Consider the following 18,172-nt stretch of genomic DNA (forward strand, 5'->3'; position numbering starts at 1 on the left):
CCATTGGGGGTGGGGGGGAATTCCCCCCTTCTCCCCAGCTTATATTGAGGCTAAAGCACCAGTGAGCAGACACAGAACAAACTTGAAGCCTCTAGCCATTTCCCTGCTCGCTAACCCTTTAGCAGCAGATCTGAACAGTGCATATTAGAGAAGGCATTAACCCCAACCTGTGAGTGATCAGCAGCATCTGTTAACTTTAATACAGACTAACATTACTTAGAATTAGCACCTGCTAACGCTAACATGTAATTTCACCCTTAGGTGTCCAAACATAATTCACAGGATAAACCCAGAAATTTCAAATAGGTATTCATGGTATGAAAACAATATATTATTCCCTACAAAAGGAAGGAAAACAAAATAAGAGTCAATTGAGGCTTGTTTTCAGCTTCATGTCCCCTATTTTCCCGTCTCAAATGTTTTCCAGCCAATTAATGTATAGTATTACTTAGTTATTATTTCTAATCTCACGTGTATGAAGACATTGTAATTCAAATAATATGAAAAATAGTCAGCAATATGAGACACACACTTTAGTTCTCTGCATTACTATATAAGCACAGAAGCATGCCAACTTCATCCACCTTAAAAATGTAATTATACTAATGGTAACCACATCTATTAATTGCATCTCCAGACTGATAAAACTTTAACCCCTACTGAATCACTTTCTGTATTTATAAACAGAAAATCTAGTTGACAGCACACTTTCTAATACATCATATATTTTCTATATATTAAAGCATTATTTAATAAAATATTTATTTTGTCAGTTGGAAATTTGATTTTCCCATTATGTTTTTCAGGTTCAGCATCTGGTTGTTTATTTGTGGTCATGTGCTTGGGTGAATAATCAAAGCAACAATTTTCTGCAAGATAGTGGTCAACAAGGTAAATAATGTGATACATCATGCTTCACCAACATATAAATCAAAATACATGAGCTTTCAAGCTAAGCCCTACTAGCAATCAGTATCTGCAGAGAAGCATTAAATCATGAGAATGCAACTATTATACTGTGACAGCTGGGTAGATAAAGCATATACATGTATGTGTATATTAATTTCTGTTTTAGAATCTCAAGAAAGCATAAAAAGTATAATCCTATTCATATTTTCTGTTAGGATCAATTCTTGCCCTAACAAATTGAATAGCATATGACCTCCTATGCAGATGTCATTTTGGCCAGAACTCTCACTGAGGCACTCTATTTCTACCCAGATTTCTATCAAATTTTCTGTGCTATGCCTGCCAGGCATGAAACAAACTGAAACCTGCCTAGACTTTTTGGAATGAGCTTTTTTCTGGAAATATTCTGGTCTTTACTGAGGCTACCACAGTCTTTTCAAATGTCAATATTCAGTTATTACATAAAGCCTGAATCTGTTTTCATAAAGGTCTGTGGCAGTTTTGCTATTGATTTTACCAGAAATGGGATCAGGCCCTTTCCCATGACAAAAATGTCTCTCTCCCTAAAAGAGATCAGAGGGAGAGAGAACTATGTCGTAAGATTTTTTTCTCTTTTTTTAAATCATTAACAAAAAAATCAAATCACATTAAAAAAAGCATGTTATGGCTGAAGTGCAGGACAAAATGTACCCCAGAAAAACTCTGTAGGCTAATGGAAGCTTAAACTGATATAAGATTAATTTCTTAAATAAAAAGCATTCCTATGCTTTAGTTTTATGAATCAGCATTACAGATATAAATAATTTACACTAATAAAAACTGCAGCTCTACATCTGTGTGAAATGGAGGTCATTCTGTTCCTTAAACAAAATGAAGGCACAATGTACTTTGTAATAAGTCTTCAAAAGCTTAGGATAGGAATTCACTCCCCAAGGAAAGAGTCCAGAGGAGAGCCCCACACATGATCAGAGGGCAAGGGAACAGGCCTTATGAAAAGAGGCTACAAGCTATGGAATTCATCAGCCTGGAGAAGTGTAGGCTCAGGGGTGACTTGGTGGAAGCCTATAAGTACATAAAGGATGTGCATCAGGATCTGGAAGGGGCCTGGAACAGACTCCCCCAGAGGTGGTGCAAGCACCTCCTCTGGGCACTTTTAAGAAACATTTGGTTGCTTATCTTTGACCCCAGCTGCCTTCCTGCCCCTTGGGCAGGGGGCTGGACCCAACGATCTTATGAGGTCTCTTCCAGCCCTAATGTCTATGCAATCTATGAACTGGAGTATATATATTTTTATGTTTATAGGCAAAATGTGAGGGAGAGATTGTGAGTTCTTATGACAATAACACACATTCTCTATTTTACTATATAACTAATGACTAATTTGGCCTAGAAGCATCCCAGATATAACTTCACTGAAAGTAATAAAACGACATCAGATAATTTGGTACTTTATTCTCAGAATTAACTTGAACAATAGAATCTCATCAGTACCTAACAAATAAACTATCCAATATATAAACTTAGGATGCATACTAGGAGAAGGTGACATTAGTGTTTTTAAAAACTTAACCAAAACATTTTAGGAGCCTAAATCCCATAGGCATCCTGCTTGCACCTATACAGGAACTAAAGACATGGAGGGGAAAAAGGAGGGAAAGACTGCTCTGATATTGACTGTGTAGCTGTTGCAGTGCTGGACAGGCATGGAACCATGTAGACAGCGTGCACTTTTTGGATAAAGAAGAGCCCTATGTTATGTGAGCTCCCTGCAAACTCCAGGAAGGAGGGTGGCAGGAGGCAGAACATGAAAAGACCACATGATTTCTTGCCAACTGGAACCCGCCAAACTACTCTTCAGTAGGGCTGCGTGAAATGGCACCGTTCCATTTCTAATTTAATTTCGATTCAAAACAGCTGTTCCGTTCCATTCCGTTGAAACAGAAAGGCTGTTTTGATGCTTTTTTGATGTTTCGCTGGGGATGGGAAGTCAGCAGCGCTAGGTTGCTCCTGGGGCGGGAAGGCAGCCCAGCTGTGGCGCCATCTAGCCAGGGGTTGGGGGGGCAGCCCAGCTGAACTGACTTCCCATCCCCAGCGCTACGGTTGAAACGTTTCGACTAGCTTTGTTTTGTTTCAAGGCTATTTTGATGGTCTTTGTTTCATTTCAATTTTGCTGTTTCGACCTCAAAATGAGTCGAAATAGTGTCAAAACGAAATGCCTGTCAAAATTTTGCACAGCCCTACTCTTTAGCCCCAGAAGGAAATGGATGCTCTGAACCACCCATGTCTCCCAACTTTTGCCTCCTGCTGTGTAGAGAACTCACAACACACAGAGGATGTGCCCATTGAATACCCCTTCCACACTGAGCCGCCCCCACACAGTGGAAGAGCACTAGTGTGAAGAATCCTGGAAGATGCCTTCTCTTGTTAGCTCTGCCCAGTGGGATTTCTTCTACCCTGCTCCCTTTCAGTAGCAAGTGAGTTCCAGGGAGACAGAAGGCAGAGGGTCAGATGAGGAGACAGACTCCAGTCTATGCTTTCTAGAATACTCCTGTTTTGTTATGCAATTACTTTCTACTGCAGGAGGCATAACCAGTGTGGGAAACAGGTTACAACCCAGGTTTCAGCCTTCCCAGATGAATGCCCTGTGTACTAGGCTATGCAGTCAGGTTCCCAATGGATTTTACAAGCTTGGTAGCTCAGTGGGTCAGCTTCAACATGAAGGATAAAGAAATCCTCATCTCCTTCCCACAACTATTTTATTACCTAGTCATTAGGAATTTCCCTTGGGGAGTGGACAGTGTATATTTGAAGCTCTATGTTTGATGAGAATCTAGAACTGAAGTTTCCTATTTTCTGCTTGAGTCCTCTATGTACTAGGTATTGCAAGGCACTTCACCCTCCTGTGGCTGTTTTTTTTTAATTAATTATAATTGCTATTTTTAGGCTGGACTCAATATTGTTTGTGTGTACCAGTGAGCATAAAGTATGCCCATGGGATTGGGGTCCTCAAACTAAGCAGAACTAAGATATAGCTTTGCCCTGTTTTGGTTTCGGACAAAGTTTAAAGTGGGAGCTAGCTGCTCACACAAGGGTGCTTCAGCACATGAACAGAAGACTAGGGTTAGGTGTCAAGAGAACCATCAGGATCAAAATGCAGTTACCATATGAATTTAGGAGCCCAGTGGTTTTGCAGGTAATGGACTGAACTATTCTGGATTGGGGTATTTTGGCCTTAAGACCTAAATTCTGTCCTAGGCACCAGGGGGCTTTTTGACTTCACCCTGCATCTTCTGCTAGATTTGCATTTAAAAGTTACCATAAGGTTGCAAATACTACAGCCTCTGTGTCCAGAAGTGAGAGATCAAAGAAACATCAAGCATAGGAAACTATGGTAAAAACAGACAGAGTCTGTCTTACATTACTCCTCTTCATTGTGAAGTTACTGAACATCTCTGCCAGCATGAAAAGCTTTTGTTAATTAGGAGCCCTTTATAGCAAAGCAGCCTTCTCCTGCATAAGTCATCCAACTGGGCATGAAGCAGATACGGTCACTCATCACCAATGTGTCTAAAAGGCTGTTATTAAATTTGAACCCTTAATACTCTTACTTGAATCACAGATTTTCAAGCCTCCAATACTTAAAAATATTCAAAACACTCCTGCACTTTAATTGTTAAAATACCTTCAGCCTCCTCCTCTATCAAGACTCAACAGGCATCTGAATAAAAATAAACTTATATTACAGTTCACAGATGCATTTTGAAAAATGACCAGGCATTTTCTGTCTAAATCATGGTTCAAAACTGCATTAATCGCAGAGTGATCTTCTGCAGATACAGATTTAAAAAGTCACATTTCTCACAATTAAAGTTTCCCTTTATTCTTTGCTTTTACAGTTTTTCTCTGATAGAAACAGCATTCATAATGTTCAAGGAAATTGTGTTGCAAAGTAAATTTTAGGTGCTTCAGAAGTATTTATTTTTCCCAACATTTTTGCAAATTAAGAGTTCATAAAGCTACTTTTAAGACATATTTTCAATTACTCAGAATCTTTCACTACAAAATGAATCCAGGGCCTAGTGAAGTCAGTAAGAATTCTGACATTGTATTCATGAGGAGTAAAAGTGAGACCCAAAGTTACATGAGATCAGTAGTAATACGAACATAAATTACTTTAATCGCAAACAAATTCCCTTACCTTTCATAGGTCCTTCTGTGTTGTGGTGCTGAACAAAGAAGACCTCCTACATAGAAAAATAAAATAAAATCTTGTCATGACAAACTTAGGTATTTTTAAACAAAATATATACAATCTACAAAATGGTTTCTATATGTTATTGTATCAAGATTGTGTTTTAAATTTAAAGAGAAAGCATAAGAAAAAATCAGGATTTCATAAAACTCAATATATATAAAATGGAACATTAAAGAATAAGTTAGGTCAGAGCTATCCAATTTTGGCATGACAGAGAGCTACATGTGGTGCTGGCATTTAGCCCCTGGCCCACCCACGATGCCATCTGCATGCTGCAGGAGAGGTCCCTTTAGGATTCCCAGCACATGGGCTGCACCAGGGACACGCAGCCCCTCTGCCATCCAAACTGCGGGCTGTGCCGGTGGCACACAAAGTCCTAGTCTTTTCCCCACTGTGCAGCCCACCAGTTAGACAACCTGAGTTATGTCAAACCTATGAAAGAAGGCAGGGTAGACTTGCACCTCATAGACCAATAGACTAATTAAATCAGAGGTGTATAGCATAAAACTTTCAGATGCAGCAAATTGTTCAATTTATGTTGCCCTTCCTGCCAAAAGCTCAGAGCAGCTAACAAGAAAAGAACACAATAACTTACAAAAGAGTTGAGCAACAAGAGAACAAAACAACATAAAAGGGAACTAGAATATCAACATGAAACAGAGATCCCCCAAACAATATTTCAGTCTAGCTTTGTTTGCTAAATGCCTGCCCAAAAAAGAATGTTTTACAGTGCTTCAACAAGATCTCCAGACTCATGCTTGGGCAGCCCTCATGAGAGAGGGAGTTCCAGAGCTGAGGACCAACTGTTGAAAATGACCTTGCACACATTTTGTCAAGTGGACTCAGTATATTGATGATGCTTGTCAGAAGTTGCTCTCAGCTGACCTTAGGTTTCACAATGGGGTATAAGGAAAAGGGCCACACCTTTTAGGACCTTATAGGTCAACCCCAGCACCTTGAATTGTGCAGCTTCTGGAGTAGTGGTGTTAAATGGTTGTTGAAGCTTTCCCATCAGAAGGTGGGCTGCCACTTTCTGCACCAGTTACAGCTTCCTGATGATTTTCAAGAGAGCCTTATACAGAGCACATTACAGTAATCTAGCCTTTAGTTTATGAAGGTATGGATGATGGAAGCCAGATCCAAATCTGAAAGAACAGGTTGCAGACTCCTCACCAGAAGCTTACTGGGACTTCTTGGGGAGCTGATGCTGATGTGCTAGTCTACTCTAGTGTACTTTTAAACAGAATACTGTCTCAATCTGGTTAACCAGTGCTCATACTGATAAGGGCAACATACAACTCAACCAAACAATGCAAATCATTACAGAAACAATCTGATCCACCCCTCTTCAATAGCTCCCTATTCTTAGTAACATACATACTCCCCCATTAAGAAGAAAAAAATGCCTTAACTAAATTATGAACTAAAATTAAAGAAAAATAGCTGCAGCTACCTTTACACAAGGATCTCTTAAACCCACCAGGTCTGAGATTAAAATCGAGACATCCTACTTGGAGTTCAAGCACTTCAAGTTGAACAAGGTTCATTTAACATCCAAGATGCATGGAGGCAAGGATGGGTCAATTCACCCCTTAATACAGAAATTATTATTACAAATCCTACCATTAGACCAGCTGGCTTTGATCTCCCTAGACATATTTGGTCTTCTCTAAACCAAATCAGGACAGGACATGGCAGATGCAGATGATTTCTGTTACATCAATGGGGCTAAACTAGCTCACTGAACTATGACTGTGGCATCCCTTTTCAAACTTGGACTCACAGCACCTATGAATGCCCTCTCCATGTAATTAATAGAACTCTATTGGATTTGCACAATACTACACTTGAGGCAATCAGTTGGCTGCAAATTTGGACAAAAAATTGTGAATGTATTTTTCCCAGCTTTGTGATCACTGTATTGTTATATGCTTCGAAAAAAAAAAACAACCCCCAAACCCCCCACTACCTGGAATGGTTCCACTGGATGACGACATTTTGTAGATGCAGTGGAAAAGAAAAGCTTTCTTGCTGCCATTGCCACCCCGTATTTTTTTAAGAAACATCAATTCTGTAATTGGTCATCTTTAGCACGTGTCAAAAGCCACCTACATGCTAACCACTTACCCTCCCACTTAATGTACTTCAACTGTCCTGTATACCAAAGCTACTTGTGCCACCGGAGTGGTGGGAGTAGCTGTCTGGGTGCCACTGTGAGTATGACCAAGGTCAGCATACTATTCCATACATCAATCCTGGTCATCTACAGACTAGCCATCAAGGTTAGTGGTAATGACCCGCACCCTCTTCCCCGCCGACTCCCCAGTCTCTGCCCCTTTTCCCCAGACTCCACCCAGTCTCTGCCTCTTCCCAACTGCTTCCTAGGCTCTGCCTGTTCCCCACCCACTGCTCTCCACTTTCTGCCTCTTCCCTCCCAACTCTCCCCAGTCTCTGCCCCTCCCCCTATTACTACCACATGCTGCTTGGGCTGTTCTGTCCCAGAAGCTCAGTCCTTACCTGACCGTGCAGCAGTGTCAGTGCTGCTGATTGGCCTGATAGAGGAAGAAGTTTCTATGTGCTTCATGCCCAGGAAAGACCCCAGTCTGAACTGAGCTGTGCCTGACAGTAAGGGGGGAAGGTGGTGAGGGGGGAGAAAAGCCGTACAGGGGAAGTGGGGCAGGGTAGGAGGCTACTGTGAGTCTGACTAACCGCAACCCTGCTCCCCCTTTCGCTTTGTATGCAAATATAAGATGAGGGGCTTCCCCCCCGTGTTGATTAAGGGCGGGGGGAGCACAAGTAAATACAGTAAGTATCAGTAAACATGTTATACTACCTCTAGGTATTTTATAAAATGGATCATATTTTTCAGGAAAATATTTTAGAAAAGAAAAATGTCTTAGGTCTGTTTCTTTACCTGCAAAGTCAAGCTTACTTTTACCTAACATTCTAGCTCTGACCATGATTCTAGCCAACTTCTGCACAGACCAAAACACAGTTTCCCTACATTTTAGAAATTTTGAAAATGAAGTAAGTTCTGTAGCAATCAATGCATACCATTTTACTTTTTAGGGATAGAAACAAGTTATATATTAAACTGGAAAAGGGAGATCTTTGGCTTTATTTGAAAATGCTTTCCTAGATCACCACATTGCTTGTCCTGGAATACTGGAAGAAAATCCCACATTTAGAGAAAAGAAAACAGCACTGCTCTGGTAGGCTGGTTTTATAACACCAAGACTGTTTGAAGTTTAGGATATCACATATCAGGAAAGGTGGATTAATGGGTAGAAGGTATGCAGGATGGTACTAGATAAATGTTATTTATCATAGGGGTCAGCAACCTACCTATAGACAGACAGATTTGTATGTGAATATAGACATAGCTAATGCCAAACTGTGGTTCTGAGTACGTCTTAAGCAACTACGGTAAGATTCATCCTTTGCGAGCGAAGATGACCAAATCCAGTGGAGGGCAGGGCAGGTGGAGCAGAGAGAAGAGAAAAGAACTGGGAAAGAAACAGGGAGGCAGACAAGAGAAAAAAAAGGAAAAAAGAGAGAGAGGAAAGAGAAAGGAAAGGGGTGGCAGCTAGGTTGCATGGGTACATAGGTGACTTATAAGCCCAATCTTTGCCTTGAACAATCTTCCACAGCAGGGGCAGGAAAGCGATGAGGACTGGGTACAAGAGGTTTTTGTTTCCCTGGCCACGTACTTCTTCACTGCTTCTGCCGTGCGTTGCTGTTCGAAGGGCAGTGCTCCGTTCTGGATTGATGACCTCCAGGATGGACAGTTGAAAACAATTTGTTCCCACAACTCCAAGTCGATGCTGAAACTCTTTAGGGACACCATTAGTGTATCTTCTTTGGTGTCCCATGAGAACATATTCCATTTGACAGTTCGCTGCAGAAGATTTTCTTCAGCAGGCAAATGCCAAGCATTCTCGAAAGCTGGCCAGCCCATCTTAGCTGCGCCAGTTAGCTAAGGTATGTAGCTATTATGTCTTGAGAAAAAGCACATATAATGTCCTGGGGAAAGTAAGCTGAGAAACAGCACTTTCTACAACTTATACAATAGATGGACTTCTTTTAGTATTGTGCTCTAGCATATTAGGCAAGTGCAGCCTTGCAACTACCATACCTCTAGGTTGTTCAGCCAAGAACCATTGTGGGGGATGCAGTGCCAGTCATATTATAAAATCCATGGGCTTTTTCTGAATTAGATGTGGTAAAATGGGTGAATGAACATTGCAAAAGATATAACAAAAGCATTTTTGGACCAATCTATCATTTAATATGAAATAAATACTTGAAGGCAGATACTCAGTTGATATAAACCATCATAGCTTCACTCACGTTAATGGAGCAACAAGAGTTTATACCAGCTGAGGATCCGCCATAGCGTAATTTGGTAATATTGATGGGTAAAGGTATTTATCTCCCTGCATCAGATTGTCCAAAGAATGTGAATCAGACTGGAATTTAATTAGTGTAAAAAGGCTACTTTTAAAAATAAAATACAAAGCTTGATTTTTACAAAAAGGGGCATAATGCAGAGGAATCACAAATCATAAATACTTCATGGCTCATCATTAATTTAACAAGCACTAAGAGGAAGTCAGGTCAGTTTTGTTTTTTGACATTGTTGCTCTCATTCCATGACCCCGTTGAAGAACAAGGAGGAAAAACTGAGTGAATGAACAAACAAACAAACAAAAAAGGTATTGGGAATATACAATAAAAGCAAAAGAATGGGTGGTGAAGGTTTTCTATTTACAACATCCTACAGACTATAGAGAATTGATTCAATTCTGCTGTGAAACTCAGAGAGAAATGGAGGTGCTTTACCCATTTCCTTACTCAAGTTGTACAATCTAATTTTGAAAACCATTGCGTCAATATTTATCTGAAGAAGCACTACTTTAGCTGTGGAGTGAGGCCAGGAGAAAAATGTAATTATTTTCAAACCACTACTTGACAGCTGACAGTTCAAAACACCATCCCATTTTTCTTATTTTTCTCCCTTCTGTCTCCCAGAAAAAAATAAAATATAAAGTTTAATTTCTGATGGAGAAGAGCAAGTCCATTATATCTAATATGCCATACAAGTCCATAGTACAATTCTAATAAAGCTCTCTGGCCAGTGATGAGATCATAAATCAGGGAGAATTTTTTGGTGAAAATCTTGTCTGAATTATTTGAGATTAGCTGATGCTTAGCAATTTTATTTCCTCTGATGCTTTAATTTAAAAGCTTCAATTGCAACAATATGCAATGTGTGTATTCAGAATGAAATATTTTGTGAGACATTCCCAGATTTGTGTAACCTGAAAAGCCTATGGGCAGCACCATTATCTTGGGAGCCTAGAAGTGTCAGGGCTAATGTGTTTTCATTCTACAAAGAGTACTTTTCTATCTCTTTTCCTTGGAAAAAGGAAAAAATAAATTGATCATAAGGGTTAGGAATGTGTTACCAGGTTTCTTTTGAAGATCACAGCTCATTGTCCATCACCACTGCAGTTGCCTCAAGCTGGCCTTTTGCCTTCATTAAATGTCTGGTCACAGGACATTTGATCTGTAGAAAAACCCCAAAGCAATTGTGCTGGGCAGTGCTGTTGGAAGTGGCTGCTGCTGTAAATTCACTCTCAAAAGCCTGCTTTCTACTCAGATGTACTGAACAGCTAATGTGACCTCTAAGCAAAAGAGAAAGCTGTTTAGTGGTATGACAAGCAAAGATGTAATGTGGGCAGGACTGAGAATACAGAAATCCTGGGTTCCAATGCTAGCTTTCTCATAGGCCCCTGACAGACACTACATCTAAGACACAGTTAACTGGTTAATCATGTTTTAAGTAGTGACCTGGCCACATATTCAACGGTGCAATAAAATGAGGAATAAGCCACTAAGTTATTACATAAAATGTGTATGATTTTTTGGCTGGTCCCTGTCATGCCTTTGATTGAACGTGTGGCCAGTGGCCAGGCTCTGGAGCATATGAAAGCCTCTGGGCAATCCAGAGGCTGGGAGTGACCCTTAGCTGATCAGATTTCCCAGCCACAGGAGCCCATAGTACGCTCCTCTAGCTGGGAGCTGTGATCAGCTGACTGTGTGACAAGCACAATGGTCAGGGTTTCACATCAGGGCTCACAATGCCTTTACTTTAATGATGGTCAGAATCATAGAGATCTTCTGTGCACCTAGTCAAGGCTACTGAACTGCCTGTTTCAGTTTCGTTCATGTGTATGGTAGAATATAATACTTACCTATTTCCTGCCTGGAACGGGGTAGTCTGCTACTTTAAGAACTTGGAGCATGTGGCATACAAGCCCTGTTTTATTTTCAGACCTAGGGGTTTAAGTGATTTTTATACAGGGCTGAGCGAATTTGGAAAAATACTGTTGGAAGGAAGTTGTTTTCTGTAGTGAGTCCTGGAGCAGAGTGGGAGAAACAAGAGAAAAGGCCAACAAGCCTCTGCACCCTGCTTTGGTCAAGGAAATAGTTTTGTAGTATTTTGGCAGTTTTCATTTGAAAAAGTACCTTTATCATGAAGGAGGTGCCTGGGCACTTTTAATGCATGGTGTTGGTTCTTCCAGGGCTGAAAGTTAAATTTTACAAAAAGTGCTGTATATGGTTAAAATTCACCCTAATACATAAATGTTTATGGTAGACTAGACTACTACCTTTCTATAAGCCCCATGAAGGCCATTTCAAAATGGTAGTCCTGGCCGTAACTAGCCTGACTATACACTTGGACATGCTCCCTGCAGATTTCATTATAAAAGTCAAAAAGCATGGGGACTAGAAACAGCTAGCTCTTTCCTCCCACTTCCACAGGAATTTTGTAGTGAGTTGACCCCTCTCCCCCCCACTGCACATTTTGGTATAAAATAAGCCATTTGATTTAAGGAACCTCACAAAAGTCTTTTGACAAATGCTTGTCAAAATTCTTGGGTCAGCTGTGCATAACAATGTGATAATGGCAGTTTGTCTTTTGAGAATGAGATAGAAAGTTTCACAGGCTTAGTTCACAAAAATAAAGCTAGTCCTGGGTATTCCTGCTTTTTAATTAAGGGTACATTCTATATTGATTTCCAGTCAGGAAAAAAAGTGAACTCTTTTTAATTGTTAAGCATATAGTCCTTGTTGTACATCAGTTTTTATTCTCAATAGCCTGTCTTACTTTCAGACCATCTCTTGTTTTGCATTGGTTGCAGAAATAATGAAATCTTCTGTTCTCTTTTTTGGCATGCATAATGAAAAATATCATCTAACTAACCCTATTTCTGAACTAGGAGGCTGATTTAATTTGCAGAAAGTATCTAACTCCTGTGCTTGAAGGTGAAGGCAATTCAACCAGCTCTTCTGTAAAGTTATTTATTAAATTTATAGAGGTTATTTGTATTATGATTAGTTCCTAAAGGACCCAGTACAAATAAAACAAAGAGATGGTCCTTTATTGAAAGAGCTTAGCATTAACACATGGTAAAGAATAGTGTTTATCCACATGTTATTAGCTTAACCTGAGTTTACAATTATCCAGGAATTTGAACACAAATCCTTTTCCCTTTAAAATAAAATCCATGTCTTTACTTGCCTTACTTTTGTACTAAAAACTGCTACAGCTTTCCTAAGTCTCTGAAACTCACTCCACTGTGCCATCTGTCCTTCTGACTGATTTTTTCATTCATTGTTCTTCTCAGCTATTCATGCTGTTGATTTCTCCCTTGTGTCATATATGTCACTGAAGTTGACAGCATTAAATTGGACAACATTAGAAGACAAAAAGGTGAGAACCTGTGCTGCACATCTAACCTATTTTGGAGGCTACAATGGTTTTTGAACCATGATATGCCCTCATGATTTTGAATTACCCTGGTTCTTGGAGAGATTTTAAGCATAATTTAGACTAGGGGTTCCCAAAGTGTGGCTCCATGCAGCCCACAAGTCCCTTTGATGCAGGGCATGCAGGGAGCATATGTTCAATCACACTAGTTACACCTAAGATGGCCCTTTGAAATGGCAAAACTTCAGTAACCCGTCATGTGGTGCGGCATGGGAAAGCCCTCTGCTGACTGGCCACGAAGTGGTGCAGTGCAGTGTAGCATGGGCAAAGCCTCCACCACTGAACACCACCAAAGTCTCAGCTCTACAGGGCAGATCCAGCCTGCTGGACACAAGTTACTGACCCGTGTTCTAGAGTATAAATATTGAAGGGTATGTGAACCAATTTTAAGATTCAGGCACTAAGTTGTTTTTAGAGACGAACTAAATAGAGCACTGCCAATGTAATTATGCAAAGTTGAAGCACAGTCCCAACTCCATGCTGTTTCGTATTTACTGCTCGGTGTGTGGGTCACAAATCTCCCTTTCTAATATAATATAAGGTATGTTCCACAGGTCCAAAGCAGAGTGCAGAGGTAGTTAGCTTTAAACAAGATAGTTTGGATACTGAAGCAGCATGGAGCACCACAGAAGCTAATTTACCTTGCCAAAAAATAGTCTATGAGGAACTCTGTACTGCTATATATAGATTGCATCTGATACCTGGGCTAGCTTATTTAAAGGTGGATTGGATATCTAGTACACTACAGTCTTCAGGGAAGCTATTATGTAGTCAAAAGTGATCACTCCTGCAATAGTTTGGAAAAAGGGACCCAAATTTGGTCTATGGTTCTGTACTTACTGGATTTCCTCTGGAACAACTGGGAGCAGAAGTTTCCGCTTCCTGTATTATATTTCTTACCACAGCTGTGATGGCTAAGACATCAGGGCTAAGTACAGACATTTGGGGGCATTAGGGGGTGGTTAAATCAGTTCAAAATAGCTTTCCCATATCAGGTAAGTCAGAAGGTGGGGGGTTGGAAGTGTTGGGGGTCCAACAGGCTGGAGGGGATTGAGGGTCTGCCAGGGGATGGGTAGTAGGCATGACCCATGAGGGGTAGGGGGCAAGTATGACCCACAGGTGGGGTGGGTAACCCCCTAGGTGAACCTACACCCCGATCCCTCCCACCATTCCCCCCACTTGCTTAGTTTACTTGCTCAGCTCCGCAGCAGCAAATGCTGATATAAGCAGGTGAATCCGGAGCAGCTTGTTGGATGGCGGTTGAGGGGCTGGCTGGTCGGGGATAGTGGGGAGCAAGGGCCAGGGGGACAAAAAGTAGCTTAAGGCAGGTGGGGAGCAGGTGAAAAGAGCAGCCCTGGGACTAGGGCCAGTGGCTGGGTTTTCCCAGCCCTAGGGTTGCACAGGGAAAGTATACAGAAGTTCCACACACCAGTTTGACTTCAACTGAATAAGTTTGATACTACATAGATTCAGGTTTTTCTTAAACTGGGTTCTGCAATTTTAGACCAGTTTGTGTGCATGGAGTTTCTGTACAGATACAGCTTTAGACTGACTGCTGGTCACTGAGACTGAGTCTATAAGTGTAAGGTTGGCACGAGGATGAGCGAAGTTTAAATTGGGCAGCCATTTTTAACACAATGGAACCTCCCCAAATGTCTGTACTTAGCCCAGAACATAAAAATAAATTGAAGGATTTTTTTCTACTTCAAGGGAAATATACTAACTGAGAGGCCTAAGCTATAGCAAGAATGTTTCAAATAGACTGAGATAAAAAGAAGACTGGATTCCATCTGTTAAGCACAAGAATGGTCATACATGTGGTCACATACACACACAGGTTTGGAAAGAGTTATTTATTGTTCCTTCCTACATATCAATTAGGTAACCTTGGTCAATAGAACTGAATGTAAAACAGGGAGAAAAAGATAAAGAAATTCAATTTATTTTCTAAGGATTTTGTCATTATTAACTTATACATGTATGCATGCATACATATTTTCATATAGGTATTAATAAATCTTATTCATAACCTATATTTACTTTTTTTTAAATGCATTTGTGTTTGGTCAGCCTCTCATGTGTGTGCTTAAGTTGTTTCCAGTTCCAGAACTGATATTACATATTCAAACCTACTTGATCTTTTTATAATTCTGTTATGTTTTTCCACTAAAATGATTTCTTATACTTCATTTCCACATGCCACAAGTGCTGGGGGTTCCATTGTGAATTTGTCATCTCCCCGCCCCACCCCAGAATGAGCTCTTATACATGTAATCTGAAGTGAACCAACAATGTTGAAAATGCATAGTTTTGAAGATACAAAATACATTTTAAAAACCTGTAACGCAAGAAAAAAGCCCAACCACTTTTACAGTCAATTCCTGACTTCCTTCAAAGTTTTCAAAATGCCCTGAAAGAGAAGCAATGTCAAAAAGGTCAGAAAGGATGAGGCTGAAGTAACTGAGAAGGGAGATAAGAGGGCAACAGTCTATTGAAGATTTCTGGCTATGGCACAAGAACACTTAATACTCATTGATTCAAGGTTTTCTTCAGTAATGGCTGGTGATAAATCAGGGAGTCTTTTTCCTTGCCAATGGGTTTGGAGTTAACCCATGTTAGAGAATTTATGAGAACGGATTTTTTTCAAGTGTGTTTTGGCACAGCTACAAAGAATTATTCCGTTTTGGATCAATATTCCCCTCAAAAGAGTTTGCTGGAATTACTGTTCTGGACAACTGACATGCATATAATTTAATCTGCCGAAGGCCAAACTTTTGCCTTTCCTGACCTTCTAGGGAAAAACTATAAAAATGAATGGAAAAAAATGCATTTGTGAAATTTTCTTGGAACAGGAAATCATTTTTCCTTGAGGAAATGTTTGTAATCAAAAGAAAGGCTAAGAATATACTTTAAAATATCAGCCTAAAACTTAAATAAAGAGAATAATTAATTTTTTCCTTCTTGTAAAAGAATAAACATGGAACTTAGTTTCGAGAAAATTCACATCAAAGAAGCCAGTTCCTTAATTTTGCATTACTATATATGCTCTCTTCCACTGATGGATAATATTTTTTCCTTCTCTGAAAAGACCCTGGCTGTGATGGTGGGGAGGGGAAGGAGGGAAGACCTAACCCCCTCCCTGCCCACTTTGCCTTGACGGGGCCATGCCAGCTGGTGTCTTCCTATGTCCCCACCCATGCTCAGGCTAGAGAGCAGAGGGGTGGGATGCTGGGGGACTCTGGTTTAACTTAAACCAGGAAGGGGTTTGGGACAGACATTACATTAACCAGTTTCATAGCTGGTAGGGTCGGAAGGGGCCTAAGCAGATCATTAAGTCCGACCCCCTGCCATGGACAGGAAAGGATGCTGGGGTTAAACAACCCTGGCTAGGTGGTTGTCTAACCTCCTTTTGAAGACCCCCATGGTAGGGGCGAGCCCCACTTCCCTTGGAAGTTGGTTCTAGCTCCTATCCCCCCCGACTGTGAACTAGTGCCTCCTGATATCTAGCCTGAATCTACTCTCAGTCAACATATGACCATTGTTCCTTGTTACTCCCAGTGCTGCTCGGGGGAGCAGGGACCCTCCCATAGCCTGCTGATCCCCCTTGGCAAGTTTATAGGCGACCACCAGATCCCCTCTCAGCCTTCTTTTGTGGAGGCTGAACAGGTTCAGGTCCCTTAGCCTCTCCTCATAGGGCTTACCCTGCTGCCCCCTGATCATGTGAGTGGCCCTCATCTGGACCCTCTCAATGCTATCCACATCCCTCCTGAAGTGTTGCGCCCAGAATTGGATGCAGTACTCCAAATGCGGCCTGACCAATGTTGCATAGAGGGGGAGGATCACCTCCTTGCACCTGCTTGTGATGCATCTATATATGCATGACAAGGTGTGGTTGCCTTCCTGACTGTGTCCCCACATTGGCAGCCCAGGTTCATCTTGGAATCAATAATGACTCCAAGATCCTTTTCTGCCTCTGTGCTGATGAGAAGGGAGTTCCCCAGCCTGTAGGTCTGCTGCTGGGTCTTCCTCCCCAGGTGCAACACCTTGCACTTGTCCATATTGAAGCCCAGTCTATTCTCATCTGCCCATCTCTGTAACTTGTCCAGATCTAGTTGTAGCCTGTCCCTCTCCTCTAGTGTGCTCACTTCTCCCCACATCTTAGTGTCTTCTGTGAACTTGAACCCCCTCGTCCAAGTCGCCGATGAAGACATTGAACAGTACGGGCCCAAGGACTGAGCCCTGAAGAACCCCACTGCCCCTGTCCCTCCAGGTCGAAAATGACCCGTCCACCACCACTCTCTGGGTGCGGCCCTCCAGCCAATTTGAGACCCATCTGACTGCGTAGTCATCGACACCACAGTCGCCTAATTTTTTAATGAGGATGGGGTGAGAGATAGTGTTGAAAGCCTTCCTAATGTCCAGAAAGACCATGTCCATCGTGACACCTGCATCCAAGGCTTTTGTGACCTGGTCATAGAAGGCCACCAAGTTGGTCTGACAGGACCTGCCTCTAATGAACCCATGTTGATTGCCCCTAAGCATACCCTGCTTGCCTCTCACAGATGTGCACCTGGATAATTTTCTCAAAGAGCCTCCCCAGGACCGAGGTAAGACTAATGGGCCTATAGTTTCTTGGGTCCTCCTTCCTCCCATTTTTGAAAATGGACCACACTGGCCCTTTTCCAGTCCTCCGGCACCTTGCCAGAGCACCACGAGTGCTCGTAAAGTTGTGCCAGGGATCCCACAATGACCTCTGCTAATTCCCTCAGCATTCTGGGGTGGAGATCATCAGGACCTGCTGATTTTAACACGTCTAGTCCCTCCAGAAATTCCCTGATCAGATCCTCACTGACCGTGGGCCTGGCTGTGCCTCCCCTGGGGCCCTCCGGAATCCTAGTTTGAGCTCAATCAGTTAAATCTGATACTGTATTCAACAAGGTTTATCTCAAACCAATTTCGGACATTTTGAAACTGGTTCATATGTACTGAACTTATGTTCTGTTACAGGTTTAAACCAATTTCTGATCACTTAAGCCAGTTTATAGGTAATGTCTGTCCCAGGCTGGTAAGGCTGATCCCTTGTGCTAGACTGGACCTCCATGGGCTGGATCAGACCTCTTTGCAGACCCCAGTTACACAGATTTTGCCTTAAATACACATATTAAAACACT

General features: G+C 41.5%; 1 protein-coding gene across 1 annotated transcript in view; it reads right to left on the reverse strand.

Moving 5' to 3' along the window:
- ADGB (androglobin) overlaps positions 1-18,172 on the reverse strand; it is a 360,063-nt gene that overhangs the window by 191,530 nt on the left and 150,361 nt on the right. The window contains exon 14 of the mRNA XM_019527460.1: positions 5,108-5,153. Coding sequence (XP_019383005.1) covers positions 5,108-5,153 — 46 coding nt within the window. The remainder of the gene's footprint in view (positions 1-5,107; positions 5,154-18,172) is intronic.

Source organism: Gavialis gangeticus, unplaced genomic scaffold, assembly GCF_001723915.1.
Source record: "Gavialis gangeticus isolate Ggan-Ray unplaced genomic scaffold, GavGan_comp1, whole genome shotgun sequence".
NCBI classification, from domain to species: domain Eukaryota; kingdom Metazoa; phylum Chordata; order Crocodylia; family Gavialidae; genus Gavialis; species Gavialis gangeticus.